The sequence below is a fragment of the Alosa pseudoharengus genome, unplaced genomic scaffold (genome assembly GCF_046254945.1).
Source record: "Alosa pseudoharengus isolate Yale_2024_CS ecotype anadromous, Long Island Sound unplaced genomic scaffold, YU_APseudo_1.1 YU_APseudo_1.1_scf_8, whole genome shotgun sequence".
Lineage (NCBI taxonomy): Eukaryota > Metazoa > Chordata > Actinopteri > Clupeiformes > Clupeidae > Alosa > Alosa pseudoharengus.
This window is the reverse complement of record NW_027468870.1, coordinates 34,985,047-35,000,294: the sequence shown is the minus strand read 5'-3', so window position 1 is coordinate 35,000,294 and position 15,248 is coordinate 34,985,047. Positions and strand designations below refer to the sequence as shown.

Sequence of the window (15,248 nt, the reverse complement as noted above, 5' to 3'; positions counted from 1 at the left end):
AACTCCCGCAGGAAGGAGAGGCTCTGTGAGTGTGTGTGTGTGTGTGGAGGAGGGGGGGGGTCTACGTGAGTGTGAAAAAGAGTAACCAGGAAGTAACGTTTCCCTGAAACTGAGCATATAGCCTCATAGCCTCGGCCTCTGACCTTGTTTCCATTGTTAAATCCTGACCCAACAAACAAGCGACGCTTCAGCCGTTGCGGCTCGCCCCGCACATGTGGGCTGCACAGGATAGAGTTGGCGAAATCTCCCTACCACGCCAGCGCGGCCCTCACACCTACGGTAGTCACGTCACCACAGGCCCGCTTTCCAACAGACAGATCTGAGATACACGCTGAGATCATTGTTGGCACAAGCTAAACAGCCGACCCACGGTCACAAAGACAGCAGTTCATTTTGTCGTTTTTTTTTTCAGCTCAGCAGATCCTCAAAATATCCTTAAAAGTGACTTACAACGTACATTATTAACAGCAGATATGCATTTTCTTAGTATGTGTGCCCCCTTGGCATTGTATTCATGATCCTAATACTGTTAGCAGATAGCGCAACCAGTTGAGCTATTTGAATTCTGTTTCGCTAGGTGTCACATATTTCCATAGTAGGCTTATTACAGTAAAACTGACCCTGTTCTCTTTTGTAGTCATGATAGCAAAAGCACAGAGCATGCTAGGCTTGAGTGGAGTAACGGTGGTTTCCAGTAGAAACCAGAGGGGCAACAGAATGCAGAAGGGTCGTAATTAATGTTTCCAATCTTTAGAGAATCCTGGAGAGCGCTCTAATCCCCTGCAATGGCTGCATGTCCTGTGTAATCCGTCTTTGCTTAAGCCTCTGATAGAAGAAAGAAACATTGTAATTTGTACTTTATTTTGATTGTTTTAATACTGGTTTGTGCTTGATACACACACAGGCAAGCAAACATGCACACACGCATGCGCACACACACACACACACACACACACACACACACACACACACACATATACACACAAACACACACACACATTACATACACACACAAACACACATACACATAACAGTGGTCAAGGTGCTTTACTGTTTATATCAGGAAGCAGCTGTGTTTTAAGTCACATGGCGCGCTTTTGTTTCGGTCTGAAAGCCATGTGCATCATCAAACGCAAAGGGCAGATACAAACATACATAATCCAACCACACTGTTCCACATGGGAGAAGCGACGCAGAATGTATCGGATGAAACCAGTATTTTATATATCCCCATTGAAAGAGGAAATGAGACCTGTGATGGCCTTAAAGGAACCGTATGTAAAAATTGTATTTCAATTAATCATAAAATTGCCCTGATATGTCACTAGACATTAAGAAATCCTGTTCATTTCAAATACTTATATCACTGACAACAGTAGTCTGGCCAGGATATTGTCATTTAAAAAGTGAAGTTGCAGCCCTCAACTGATGTTGATGTTGTCATGTTGTGTTTTGGCCTAATGCGCCACCCTCCACCTATCTACTAATCACAAAGTCATTAGTGTCTCGTCATACGGTTGCCAACTCTGCCAGTCAGAGGGGAGGGGAAGGGGATACACCGCTCTACAGTAATTTGAAAGTGATTGTAGTACCCATTTTGGCCACAATCTTACATACGGTTCCTTTAAGCAATTAAAATTCCTCGGTATGATGGTGACAGTCAGTCTGTCAGGTGAGCACTGCAGGACACACAGGAGAGAAAAAAGAAAAGTATCTCCCAAAATCTCCATTTTGCTCAACTTATGTATAAGTAAATGAACCAAATACGCTTATATCATGAATTATATATTACACAGGAACCAAATATTATTTTATTAAATGACTTGGAAATTAATCACTTACATAATATGCTGCTTTGTTACGCTGCTTTGGTGCTTTGTATTGATATTGGGTTTGATTTTTTAAAAACAAAAAGACCTTCAAGTTTCCCACATGTGATAATAGGACAACCCTAAGTGCCCTGTAGATGCAGGATACAGTGGCTCACAGGGTATAAATCTGTAGCGTGGCTTGGGAGCAGTAATCTCCTACAGGGAGGTAGGGATCTGGAGACCCAGAGGATTTCACTGAGTCTCTGACTGGAGGGCAAGCACACATGAGAATCACATATGACTACACAGGACTGGGGTGGAGAAATGTTTAATAGTCTCTCGCATGCGTGCAGCGGGGGCTCTTCTGTATTTAGCTACTATGATTCATAGAGTTGAATAAGAGCTCCCTACTGGTGTGAGTGTGAGTGTACAGTATCTGTGTGTCTATCTGACTGTATGTGTGTCTGAGATTGAGGGAGTGTGAGTTTACCTTTCCTGTGGGGGTTGAAGAGAAGTTAAGAATTTTGAAATTTATGGGAAAGATAAATATAGAGCCATCTGTTTATCTTTTTGGTTGGTGTTTCTTTGTTTCTGCTTTACTTGTCTGTCAACCAGCTCATCCACAGTCTTTAATGTGGCATGAAAAACTGAAGGCGAACTAAACTGGAGGCTCTACCAGTGTTAAGTGGCATGGATGAATATTTAATACCAGAGATGATGGGGAAAATATCGGGCTTCTTGGGATTCATTCAATATTTATTACACATTATAATGTTATTTAAAGAAATAGCCTAAATCTGTGGTTGGCAGCAAAAATAGTGTGGCAAACGCATTGTACAGCACCCTGCCCTTGCCATAGGGAGAGTCACAGTTCCTGGTGACAAAAGGCTCATCACTGCAAGTATGCCGGTGGTACACAGACACATAGCGAAAACAGAATGCCACACTCACATATCAGACAACTTTAGTCTTTGTTCAGGTCATTACTTTCTGTTAGACAGTTTTTCAAGGACATCCTTGATAGTTAGTTACAGCAATACTCACTTCCCTCAACATATAACTAGCCACTGCGTAAATGTATTAGTGAAACGCAACAGGGTTTTGTAAAGCAGTATGTACTGTAGGGGCCAACTGCTTTGTGCCAGGATAAGGAAGTCGACTGATTCAAGCACTTCTACATTTGAGTCATTGCACATTTGACCTTATTCATCATTATAAACGAAAAACAAACAAAAGTGAGGAAACCTTTTCATCCCCTTTCAGGTATGTCAGGATAACAACACCACATTTAGAGCTTTGCCTTCGTCCAAAGGTATACTGTGATTCACAGAAAGAGGATATGACCATACAGTTATTAACCATGCAGGCAATTGAAAAGGCCAGCCAAAAGAATAGGAATGACTTATTGAATCCTATTCCTATAAAATCAGAGAGTAGAGGGACCTTTGTGTACGAGTACTGCACAACCTCCAAGCAGGTGAAAAGAATTATGAACAAACATGGGAAATTCCTTATGATCCCAGTCTGAGCTACTTACCAACCAAACCCCGATATTGTTTTTAAAAGGGTAAAATTATTAAAGATTTAGTAGTCAGTTCCGAGAACCTCCAATTTCAAATTGGCTGACTAAACAAGTTTATGATAATTATAGGTGCGGCAAGTGTTTACACTGCTCAAATACTTTGGACACCAAAACATTCACCCACCCTTTTCATTGAGAGGGTAGAACCTCATCTGGGGGGATGGGGGGGGGGGGGGGGGGGGGGGGCGGCGGGTGAAGGGAGGGTGGAAACAATTGCTAAAAAGTTAGGTCTATTGGATTCACAAACTGAATACAGTCAAACCATATATGGACTTAATGAAAAGCAAGATTTGAGTGTGTTTTTGTGATCTAAAGTACTGGCCTTCAATTTTGAAATTTTAATTGACATTTTAGGGATTTTGACTATGCTGGACTATGTAGAAAATTATCTCTTTGTATATATTTAAACTAATTGTATATATGTATATGTGTTGTTCATGAACTTGACACTGTCTATTTATTTACAAATTCTATTTTTGCATTAGCAATGTATAAAAACGTACAAAAAGAGGAACAAATTATATGTAAATATCACCCAACAAGGTCATGTGACACTGAACCTGATTTATTTGCCTGTGGGAATGGGGGATGGTGCAGAGCAAACCTGATGAAGCGCTTAGCGAAACGCGTTGTTCGCTCCAAATAAAACAACTTTAAAATAGTGATCAGTGTGCGGTGACTTTGATCTTTCACTTTTGGGTAGTACATATCGGATCGCCCCCTATTACCACCAGTCCCGTGTTTCCGTCTTCTTACGTGTAGGCCTATGTGTCACTTACTATTCATTTCTATACAACCCAAGACGACGGATTCCTAAAGAAACGCAAGCACCCACACCATAAGTGTATCTAAATTAGCTATGTACCAAAAATTACACTTTACAGTGACTCGAAGAGCTATAAACAGTCTTGTAAGGCTGCGTGTACAAATCCGCTTGGAGCTCCAGTGGGATTTTGAGGTAGCGACGAGAATTCTCAGTCTAACCGTTCATGTGCCGTTGAAAGGGTGGAAGTAGACGACCCACCAGGCCAGCACTAACCTCCGAGCGCGGTAAACCAAATCGGATATTTCAGGCAGTAAAAGCCCTGGTAAGAACCAAACCAGATGTTGTTCATATCTACACACCTATGGCTACTGAAAAATGTAAGGTTCATTTATCAAATGTTATTTTGAAGTATTAAAAAACATTGTTGTTTTAGAATTTTCGGACGAAATGGGTGATAAATGGAGGTGTTACGATACTGTATTTAAGTTATGCTATAGTAATAGAACAGTAATTCAGCGTTTGATTAGACAGGACTCTTCAGACATGCATGGAGACTTCTAAAACTTCCAGAATAAAAAAAAAGTAATAATCATTTTCTGTAAAACACCAAAAGCATTGTAAGATGAGCATTCCATAAATGGGATAAAAGTTTCAGAAATCCCTGCAAGACTTATGCAAGTCACTAATGGGAATTAAAAGTCCATATAATTCACAACCAGCTGCATATGCCAGATACTGGTTATTAAAATGAGTCTCTACACGCTATGATTTCCCTTTCCTCTCCTGTCTCTCCCTATATCAAAAAGAGAAATGTATACATGTATACATTAAACAACTTGAACAACTCTAAATCCCAGAATAGGATGCCTTTGTAAAAATAGAAATCATTAATGTTAGTTCAGTTAGCTGATTACAGTAAACACACTACTCGGAACACAATCCATCATTGACAGAAACACTTTGCTTCAATCTCTCCCAAGGCACTACTGCATATACTTCGGGTTCTGAGCAATCCAATTAAATTCGAACTGATATAGCAAATAATAAGGGAGTTTGTACTATTAAAAGTGACAGATAATTAGGCTGCACTTTTTTTCTCTCAGCTGCTGACGGAAACTTTGCTGCTCATAATCGTCTTCTCCTTAATGCACCACAAAGTCCTCTCCCACAAATCTGTTAACATTTTGACATTGGTTTGACACATTTTTCACATTTCCACACACTCTTTCAAAATGGTGAACACAGATATTAGACAAAGACACACACACATGGTGACAGATGTTTACTTTCATGATAACATCAGTGACCATGACAACTTTGGCCGGTTTCTAAAGAATTTACTCAATTGATCTGTTTGTGTGCTGTATAACAGAGGTGTTTGCAAGCGTAAGCGTTTACATAATTCTCTGTAAGGGCCAGTGTATTTTGCAAACAAAATGTGTTATTTTGGGCAGCAAGTAGGCCTACCCGTTTAGCACAGGGTTTTAAAATGTAACTCCAGGTGTTCTAGCAGATAAGAAAAAACCTAAGTCAGCATCTGCATTTACGTCATTACTAGGAGAGTTTGGATGACTGAAGCGTTTGTAACACTTAACGGCTCTGTAGCTATGTGTTTTTGTTTGGTCAAATGGGTAGTGGTGGGAGGGGAGATGGGTATGTTTGGTTTGTCTGCAGTAAACACATTCACACACTGACAACATTTGCCAGAGTTAAGCTATTGTCTGTAAGCTTATTTTAGATACACTCACACACACATATATATGTGTGTGTATATATATATATATAGAGAGAGAGAGAGAGAAAGAGAAAGAGAGATAAATCTATAGATATATATATATATATAAATAGATAGATACATACATACATACATACACATACAGATATTTAAATGGTTTCAAGATGGGAAGAATACAAGCATACTTGAATACAGCTTGTTATTATTATTCTCAACCCATGGGGCATGGTATTTGTGCAATATGCATGATCGTATATGTTGAGTGTGTTCACTTGTGTGTTCATGTGTATGTGTGTGAGAGAGGGGGAGGATGATTGTTGCAAAACCATAGTTTCCTCCTCTTCCCTCTCGGGCGAGCAAGCGAGTGTACAGTATCTCTGCAGCAGCAGTCTGCATTCAGTACTGGATTCAGCCGCACACTGCAACACACTGCACCTGCTCTGGAGGCAGCAAATCATCTCAACAGGGGTTGCGTGTGTGTGTGTGTGTGTGTGTGTGAGAGAGAGAGAGAGAGAGAAAGAAAGAGAGAGAGAGACAGAGAGAGGGACAGGAAACTGCCTCAAACTGAGAGACGAGCTCATCCTCTCACCTCTGTGCTGACTGCAAATGGCTTTCCGTCTTTGCATAGCTGACGTCAATGCAGCCCCACAGTAAGGGCAGCTAGAGGAGAGGAATTGACAGAACTTCACGAGAGCTGCTTCTTTTTCGCTGGAGTAGGTGTGCCCGTATCCGCGTGTCTGCCTGTCAGGGGAAAGAACAGGCAGCTGATGACATGTCAGGTGTATCGGTAAGCAAGGAAGCCTTCCTATCAAGCCTCTGTCACACAAATATGACGCAGTTGATGTATTGTCAAGTTTTGCTTCGCAAAGTCTTGCAATGCCTTTAGAGAGAGAGAGAGAGCGAACATACATTGCATCATGGCAGAGTGAGCTGAATTTTCACGCTGGCCCTTTAAGGGCCTAACTCACTGATGAGGCGGCAACAGGGCCGATGTCAGCCTCAGGGCCGATGTCATCTTGATCTGTGACTCCTGTACAGCCGCTAAGCGGCTCGCACGCAGTGTAGGTGGACATCAAGCACGTTGGTAGGTGTGAGGGAGCCAATAGATAGACATTCCACTCTGTGAGAGGTATGACCAATACGATTGGGAAAGCCTTCAGAATGGTCTTGCTTCGCTTCAGCTGCTGGTAACTCTCTTTCCTTTTCTTTACCTGCGTGTGTCTTTCTTTCTTTCTCTCCAGTATTACTTTGTTGGCAGGCTAAGACAGCATTGTTACTTTATTACTATTTTACTCCGAGGCCGCTTCGGTATACAGGAAGGGGCCCCCTCCCCCGTGTGAAGCAGGCTATTGTGATAGTCTGTGGGGTGGATGTGGTGTGCCCTGCACCGGCTGTATGCAGGCTATTTTTGGAAGGGAAAAATAATAGTGCACAGGAGAGTGAGATATAAAAGTGATGTGGAACAATGGTGTTAGCGTCAGACCGCCTTGTTTGCCTTGTAGGTAGACGCTGAAGGTAGAGTTTTGAAATTGTTGTCTCGTCTGTGAATAGTACAGGTGCTGCTGAGTGATTAGATGTAGATTTTCAAAAGGGTTTATGTTTCTATGGATATTGCGACAAACATCATCATAAACAAACACATTTCATACAAATGTTCTCTCTTCCACCCATAAGAACAGAGCTAACTAGCAAAACTCTTGGGAACCTACCTCAAACATATACAACCCCAAATCAGACAAAGTTGGGCCGTTGTGTAAAATGAGAATGTAAAAACAGAATGTGAAATAAGAAATAAAAACAGAATGTAATAATATGCAAATCTTGTGAACTCATATTAAGTTACCAAAAGGACACAGACAACATGTAAAATGTTGAAAAATACAAATTTGACTATTTCATGGAAAATATATGATCATTTTGAATTTCATGTCATGTTTCCAAAAAAAGTTGGGACAGGGAATGTTTAAAACTGTGTTGCTTCACCTCTTCATTTAACAAAATTCTGTAAATGTTTAGGGGTTGTATATCTCTAATAATGTGATTTAAATGACTACTTATAACATTTTGGGACAATGTTTCCAAATTGAGAAAATTAGTAATGTTTTACTTAATATGAAATTTACCGTACAATCATATTGAGATCACACTGAGAGAAAATAATGTCTACTCTGACTAACTGTATATACCGATAACTTGAGAGACTAAAACTATTTTCTTTGTTTCACAGATAGTCAGCGACACGCACCAAAGCACACCTGAAACTCCTGAGAGCCCATGGGGAAGCTGACACAGAGGGATCCTCACCTCCCAGCACGCTGCATCAACCTCTAGAACCGGTCACTTCTGCTTTTCCTCGGTTCCTCATGTGTGGTTTCTCCAGGAACACCCCACAGTTACCTCCCCCAGAGACCAGAGCGGATCTATGCTCACGAATGGAGACTCAGACTTCACAATGAGCAGAGCTCTGAGCCGAAAAACAGAAGACAACATTATCTAAAGGTCACCTTGAGAGGGGACTGCTGTTACTTTGAACAATCTGAGGGTCCCAAAGGACAGTCACACAGCCACTGCTACATGGCACATGAGAGACGCGTGTCCGTGTGCAGCATTTGATCTTCAGCTCCAGTGCAAACTCGCAGAGCAGAGAGACCAAGCTGAGATTTATACTGTAGTGGTGACCACACAAAGGTTCTAAAACTGAGGCCTTTCAATATCCTCGGACTGGCCGCCATGCAGTCAGACGACCTCTTCATCCGCAAGCTCCGCCGGCAGAGCCCGCGGCCACCGCTGGCCACTGTCACCTTCGATCCGAAGCGCGACAGCAGCGGGATCCGGACGCGGGTGGTGGCCGAGTGGCCTCCTCGGCGGGACGGTGAGGGCACGGAAGGCGAGGGCGTGACACCGAGCCGTGCGCTCAACCTGCGTTCAACCTGCCGCAGCCACATCATGCAGCGCAGCAACAGCGACGTGACGCTGGGGGACCTGGACTCCGCCGGGAAGTCGTGCGGGAAAGCGGCACGAGCGGCCGGGGGGGAGAAAGCTGGCTCGGGGGCATCGGGCGACTCGTCGGTGGTGCTCCACCGCGAGTACGGCAGCCTGTCATCATTGGAGAGGCAGATGCGGGGGCTCCAGATGCAGGGGCTCCACGGGGACGAGCACGGACCCCTCAGCCCGAGTGCCGAACGCTTCAAGGACCCGCTGCTGCTGCTGGGCTTGCAGCCCATACCGACAGAAACCGACGGCGCAAGCTTGTCCGCTGCAGCTTGCGGGGAGCCCCCTAAACCGGCCAAGCCCCCAAAGCCAGACGGGCTGAATAAGCGTCCCAAGCCCAGCCACGCGTCCCTCCTGCCCCCGCCCGGGGTGTGCGACAACATGGCCGGTGGTTCATGGGTGCGGAACTTCGCCCACTACGACGTCCAGAGCATCCTCTTCGACATGTCCGAGGTGGCCTCCAACCGCGACAGCATCGGCCGCAAGAAGAACATCACCTCGGGCGCATCAGCTGCATCGCAGCTGCGGCCTCTCAGCCAGCCAGCCCCAGCGTCGCCATCGCAGGGCAGCGGAACTGGAAACAGTGGCGGGTGCGGGACGATGGGCAGCAACAGCAGCGAGGACGCCGATCTGTTGGGTCTGCTGATGGACGAGGGTGACGGCAACGACAACGAGCTGCTGCTCAGCTGCCCGCACTTCCGCAACGAGGTGGGCGGTGAGGAGCAGGTGGGGCTTGGCAGGACGAGGGGCCGCTGGGGCCCGTGGCGGAGCCTGCTGAGCCCCAACGATGCCGTGTCCGTGCTGGAGGAGCCGCGCGAGAGCCATGTGCAGCAGCAGGTCAAGAGCAACTACTTCATCGAGCACGCCGATCTGGGAGCACGCTACTACCACAAGTACTTCTACATGAAAGGTGATAGTTGTGTACACGAGTGTGTGTGTGTGTGTGTTTGTGTGTTTTCTGCGCATGTGTGACTATGTCAGAATTTGGTTTCATGACTCAAAATGAGGTTTAGCAGAGCAGATAGATTTACCCTCCTGGGTGAATATAGGTGTTTGTGTGCGTGTGAGTGTGTGAGTGAGTGTGTATGTGTGATAACTTATGCCTGTGAGTTTGCAACTTCAGTCGTTGCTTCAGTCACTTCCCACAGCCTAGACTGGTATGTGACAGACAGCCTTTGTTGCACCCACCTTGCACATGAGGTCTGGCCTGCTGCATCTGTGGCGTGTGATAGAGGGGCTTTGGTATATTGTCAGCTACAGTCAAGTCAGAACCTGAGGATGTGAAACTGGGACAGAGGCTGTTTTCAGCTGCATATATTTTTGTGTGGTGTGTGTGTGTGTGTGTGTGTGTGGTGTGTCTGTTCAATGTTCTGGAGCCTAAAAAAACAAAGACTTCAATTGTTTTTCATCAAGAGAAGACACAAATATTCCACACATACATTTTTTTCTAGATTTCCTTCTATTCTTGATCTTTTGCCAACACCGTAATTGTTTTTCAACTGTTAGCTCCCAGCTGTCTGCTGTGTTTACATCCATACCATTAAAAAAAGGTCTAACTCTCTGCCTTCTGACACAAGATCACCAGAACTTCTTTGGCGTGGATGATCGGCTTGGCCCAGTGGCCATCAGCTTCAGAAGGGAAGAGAAGGAGGGTTCCAGTGGAGCCCAGTATAACTACAGGATCATCTTTCGCACCACTGAGGTGAAATGAAAATAGAAAACTACTGCACAAGACACATTGTATAAGTCTGACATTATTTACACCAAATGCTCTCTCTTTCAACTGACACTTTTCACGTAAGGTATCAAGGCTACTCACTTCTGCAATCCTATAACGAATCCAGCCAAAGATGTCTTCCACCACCAACAGCGGGCTATATTTGCACTTGCTGGATTCAAACCCTAGACCTATACCTCTATGAGTAGCCTAAAACCATATTCCACACAAAATTATTCTGGCTAAGATAAAAAGATAAATGACTCCAGAGCAATAGCCTACGCTGAGGATATTGTGGGCCTACCTCAATACTTATGAAGACAATTCTGAATTTGGTATTATTTTTCGTAACACATTATATTAAGTCACGTGAATAGCACTAGACCTATCTCTCATGCTAACTCGCGCGCCGCTGCACCTTTTCTGTCCAGCTGAAGACATTGCGCGGCTCAATCCTGGAGGAGTCTGTTCCCTCATCGGCACGGCACACAACTCCTCGCGGCCTTTCACCTAAGAGGCTGCTGGAGTTCATTATCCCCGAGCTCAACCTGCACTGCCTGCGGCTGGCCTCCACGTCGCCCAAAGTCCGAGACACGCTGCTGAAACTCGATGAGCAGGGCGTGAGTTCCCCATCCGCTAACCTCTGACATTGTTTATTGACCTTTACCATAACATACCCAGTAGAAAAAGCAATAACTATAATACAATCATATCATATAGCTTTAAACTATATAACTAACTATAACATACTATACTACTATACTATAACATAACGTCATATTTCTATATCCTCGTGTAGCTAAATTTCCAGAGAAAGGTGGGGATAATGTATTGCAAAGCAGGACAAAGTTCGGAGGAGGATATGTACAACAACGAAAGTGCAGGGCCGGCCTTCGAGGAGTTCCTGGACCTGCTGGGAGATCGAGTTCGACTGAAGGGCTGGGAGAAGTATCGGGCCCAACTGGACACCAAGAGTAAGTTGCAGGGTGTAATGCTAAAACTGGTTGAACTGTGTCATACTTACACTCAAGATGGATGTTGACATTCACTCTCATGCGTTAAGGCAGTGACAGTCAAAGGCTTGATGACAACCAAGTGCAGAGTCATCCTGGTCTGTATTTAAAAAAAACAGTGTTTTGTACATAAAATAGAGCGCCAGGAATAGTGCTCATTGTTTCTAAAAATGATAAATGGGGGTGCACCTCACATAAGCCTGTCAGTGAATGTCAAAAGTGCACTTCATTTTTAAGCAAAGCAGCAAATTTGACTTCAGATATTTGAAAAGATGTTAACCCATCCAGGCATATTCTGAATACTGAAATGAGTGTGGCATTGGGAATTCAAATGAATTTTGAATGACACAGTTGAAAAAGAAATGAACAAGATGTAAACTCAAGAGGCCTCCACCAAAAAGGTGTTATGCTTCCTAGCTCTACAGTCCGCCTGTGTAGTGTTTAGTGTGTCAGGTCAACCTGCTCTGTGTGTGTGTGTGTGTGATTTGGTTTGTCTTTCCCCCCCAGCCGACTCCACGGGAACCCACTCGCTCTACACGCGCTACCAGGACTATGAGATCATGTTCCATGTCTCCACCATGCTTCCCTACACACCCAACAACACGCAGCAGGTAATTAACCTCACCACCTGTAATTAAAGGGATGTTGCTACCCAAAACAAAGTGTGCCTGGGAGTGGCAAGTGTAAACAATATTGTTCTATGCAAGCTACTAAATGAAATTACACAACAATGCACAGCGTACCCAAAAACACAAGGTTTTTAACAATACACAAATCTGATAAGCAGAGGGGCACATGGCTTTAAATAATCCAGGGGAGGCCTGTGCTGTGCATGATAAGGATCTCTCTCTCCCTCTTTTAAGGAGAGCAAAGTAAAATCCTGTCATTGTGCATTGATTGTGAAGGCTGCGCTGTTAAACCGCACTTGCCAGGGGAGACTTAAACTTCAATGGTGGCACTCGGGTAAATGCCTCTTTGGCTGCCGACCAAGGGGAAAGTAAAATCTATTAAAGGCTGTCCGAGTGTATGGCACGTTGCCTTCGCTGCGCCCCTTTGCCTGATGGGCATGCTGCGCCAGTAGAGCCCCGGCTTACTGGAAGCGACCTGCTCCTCAGGGCAGTCGCCTAGTCGCCCAGTCTGAAATATGACGCACGGCACACAGTTAGACACGCAAAGTCCACAATCAGCAATTGATTGAATTACTGCACGCTTAACTGTGTTTCCTGTGTTGGTGTTTACCACTCACGCTCTCTCTTTCTCTCTCTCTCTCTCTCCCTCCCTCCCTCCCTGTGTCTTCCTCTTTTTGTCTTTTGGCTTCTCTGTGTCAGTTGCTGAGGAAAAGGCACATTGGCAACGACATTGTGACCATAGTCTTCCAGGAGCCTGGAGCCTTGCCTTTCACTCCCAAAGCCATCCGGTCACACTTCCAGCACGTCTTCATCATCATCCAGGTCCACGAGCCCTGCACAGAAAACACCTATTACAGGTAAAAACAAGAAAGCTGCCATGATTGGTGTCCCTGTGATTATACATTTTGAAATTCAAGGCTGTTTCTTTCAAACTGCTGCCCCAGTATGGGCCAACAAAGTGTTAAAATATTTATAATTTGAAGCTCTGGTACAGTATATTTCTGTTCTATTTTGTACATTGTTAAACCCTTCTCTCTCTCTCTCTCTGTCTCTCGCTTTCTCACTCCCACTGTCTCTCTCTCTCTCTCACTCTTCCTTTCTGTATTTTTTTCTCAGGGTCGCTGTGACGCGCTCCAAGGACATCCCACTGTTCGGTCCGCTGTTTCCCAAGGGTGCTCGCTTCCCGCGCTCGCCAGCCTTCCGCAACTTCCTGCTGGCCAAGGTGGTGAACGCGGAGAACGGCGCCGAGAAATCGGAGAAGTTCCGCTCCATGGCCACGCGCACGCGCCAGGAGTACCTGAAGGACCTGGCGGAGAACTACGTCACAACCACGCCCATTGACTCCTCCACCAAGTTCCCGCTGCTGTCGCTGGGCGGCAAACGCAAGGACAAGAGCAAGGGGGCGAAAGGCGCGGAGCTCCACAGCGCGGGGGCCCTGGTGTGGGCGGTGACAGCCGGGCAGGCTGGTGGGGTCATCGGAGAGCTGGACTGCCCGCGGCTCCCGTGCCTGCTTGGCGTCTCGGCCGAGTCGGTGGTGCTGATCGAGCGCTGCTCGCGTCGCGTGGTCTTTAATAGCTGCTGCCGCGATGTTATTGGCTGGAAGGCGGTGACAGAGAGTGGGGCCAAGAGCGGCCCCTCACTGGACATCTTCTACGAGAGGGGCGAGTCGGTGTCGATAAGCGTTCCGGAGAGCCAGGTGGAGGACATCAAAGAGATTGTGCAGCGACTGGAGGTGAGTACACACTCTCAATGACCCCTAATTTAAGGTCATTGCAGGTCAAAGTGCAAAGTCAGTCTATGAGCAAAGTTCTCGTGCATAAACTAACTGTATCAAGTGGCGTGACCCACCATGTTTAGCTGACCCACTGCTGTTTGTGCTTAGGATCTTTTGTCATGGTGTTAAATTAGCAAATAGATATTACGCTTTAGTTAGACCTCAGACCTTTCACTTCGCCCAGTAGTTAAACTAGGGTCCATAGTCTTTGTGTCTCAAAGCCATGTCTAGCTGTGCGTTTAAATTAGTTGTTTTCAGTATAGAAACACTCCAGTCAACACACACTCACACAGACACATATACAGTATAAGCATGAATTACCATAGCACATTCACAGTCTTTTTGCCTAACCACCATGTTTATCTTTGTTTATATTTGTTAAATTAGTTATATATTTGTTTATATTTGTTAAATATTTGTTAAATTAGTAACACACACACAGAGGCATCACTGTTATTTGCTAAGCATGTGAATAGTCTCCACCACGTCCCTGTAATGCTTGCTGTGCTCGCTGCTCTCCTCACACCCCAGCTGGTGACCCGGGGCTGCGAGGCGCGGGAGGTGATCCCACTGCGTGACGGCGTGGGCCAGCCGGGCTTCCTGATGACGGAGGAGGGCTTCGTGACGGAGCTGCAGCCCTTCGGCTACGCCGAGAGCGGCGGACTGCAGCGGGGCGCGCGCGTGGTGCGCTTGTGCGGGCAGCCCCTTGTGCACCTGGGCCCGGAGGAGCGCAGCCGCCTGCTGCGCACCGCGCACAAGATCCACATCACCGTCATCCCGCCCGACGAGAACGGCAAGCCCCGCAGGTGAGCGGCCTCGCAGCAGTGTGGGAGTAGCTACTGTTTACATGTGTGTGTGAGTTAGTGAGTGTGTATGTGTGTGTGGGGGTTGGGGTGGGGGGGGGGGGGGGGGGGGCGTACAGGTGACGTTACAGCTGTGTTAGATGTGTTAAGATATAGAAAGAGCTTAATAGAGAAAGGTTTGGCTGTTGGTAGTTGGTTGGAAACAGGTCTTAATGTTTGCACGCACTTTGCTGGAATGCAGGCATGGGCCATTTAAGATGTGAAAATAGATCATTGTATACAATATAACAGTATCAAAAATGGCACAGGCACAGAAATTTCCCTTGCTCTAAGCCCAGTGGAAAGTCTTTATCATTATAGGAACTATAGCTGTTTTTATGCATGCCCTCTGTAGTACATTATTATTGCCACTGTTGCCAATGCAAGC

At 45.6% G+C, this 15,248-nt stretch overlaps 1 protein-coding gene across 5 annotated transcripts in view; it reads left to right on the top strand.

Moving 5' to 3' along the window:
- sipa1 (signal-induced proliferation-associated 1) overlaps positions 1 to 15,248 on the top strand; it is a 41,792-nt gene that overhangs the window by 13,715 nt on the left and 12,829 nt on the right. For 3 of the 5 annotated variants that reach the window (XR_012984702.1, XM_076274566.1, XM_076274569.1), the window contains exons 1-9: positions 6,292 to 6,681; positions 8,122 to 9,795; positions 10,463 to 10,587; positions 11,034 to 11,222; positions 11,402 to 11,576; positions 12,123 to 12,226; positions 12,944 to 13,101; positions 13,361 to 13,976; positions 14,550 to 14,824. Coding sequence is in view for 4 of the 5 variants with exons in the window: in XM_076274566.1 (XP_076130681.1) it covers positions 8,625 to 9,795; positions 10,463 to 10,587; positions 11,034 to 11,222; positions 11,402 to 11,576; positions 12,123 to 12,226; positions 12,944 to 13,101; positions 13,361 to 13,976; positions 14,550 to 14,824 (2,813 nt within the window). In the remaining variant the exon portion in view is untranslated. Of the gene's footprint in view, positions 1 to 6,291; positions 6,682 to 6,805; positions 7,082 to 8,121; positions 9,796 to 10,462; positions 10,588 to 11,033; positions 11,223 to 11,401; positions 11,577 to 12,122; positions 12,227 to 12,943; positions 13,102 to 13,360; positions 13,977 to 14,549; positions 14,825 to 15,248 lie in introns of those variants that run through there. The other 2 variants (XM_076274568.1, XM_076274567.1) reach the window with 2 other exon arrangements.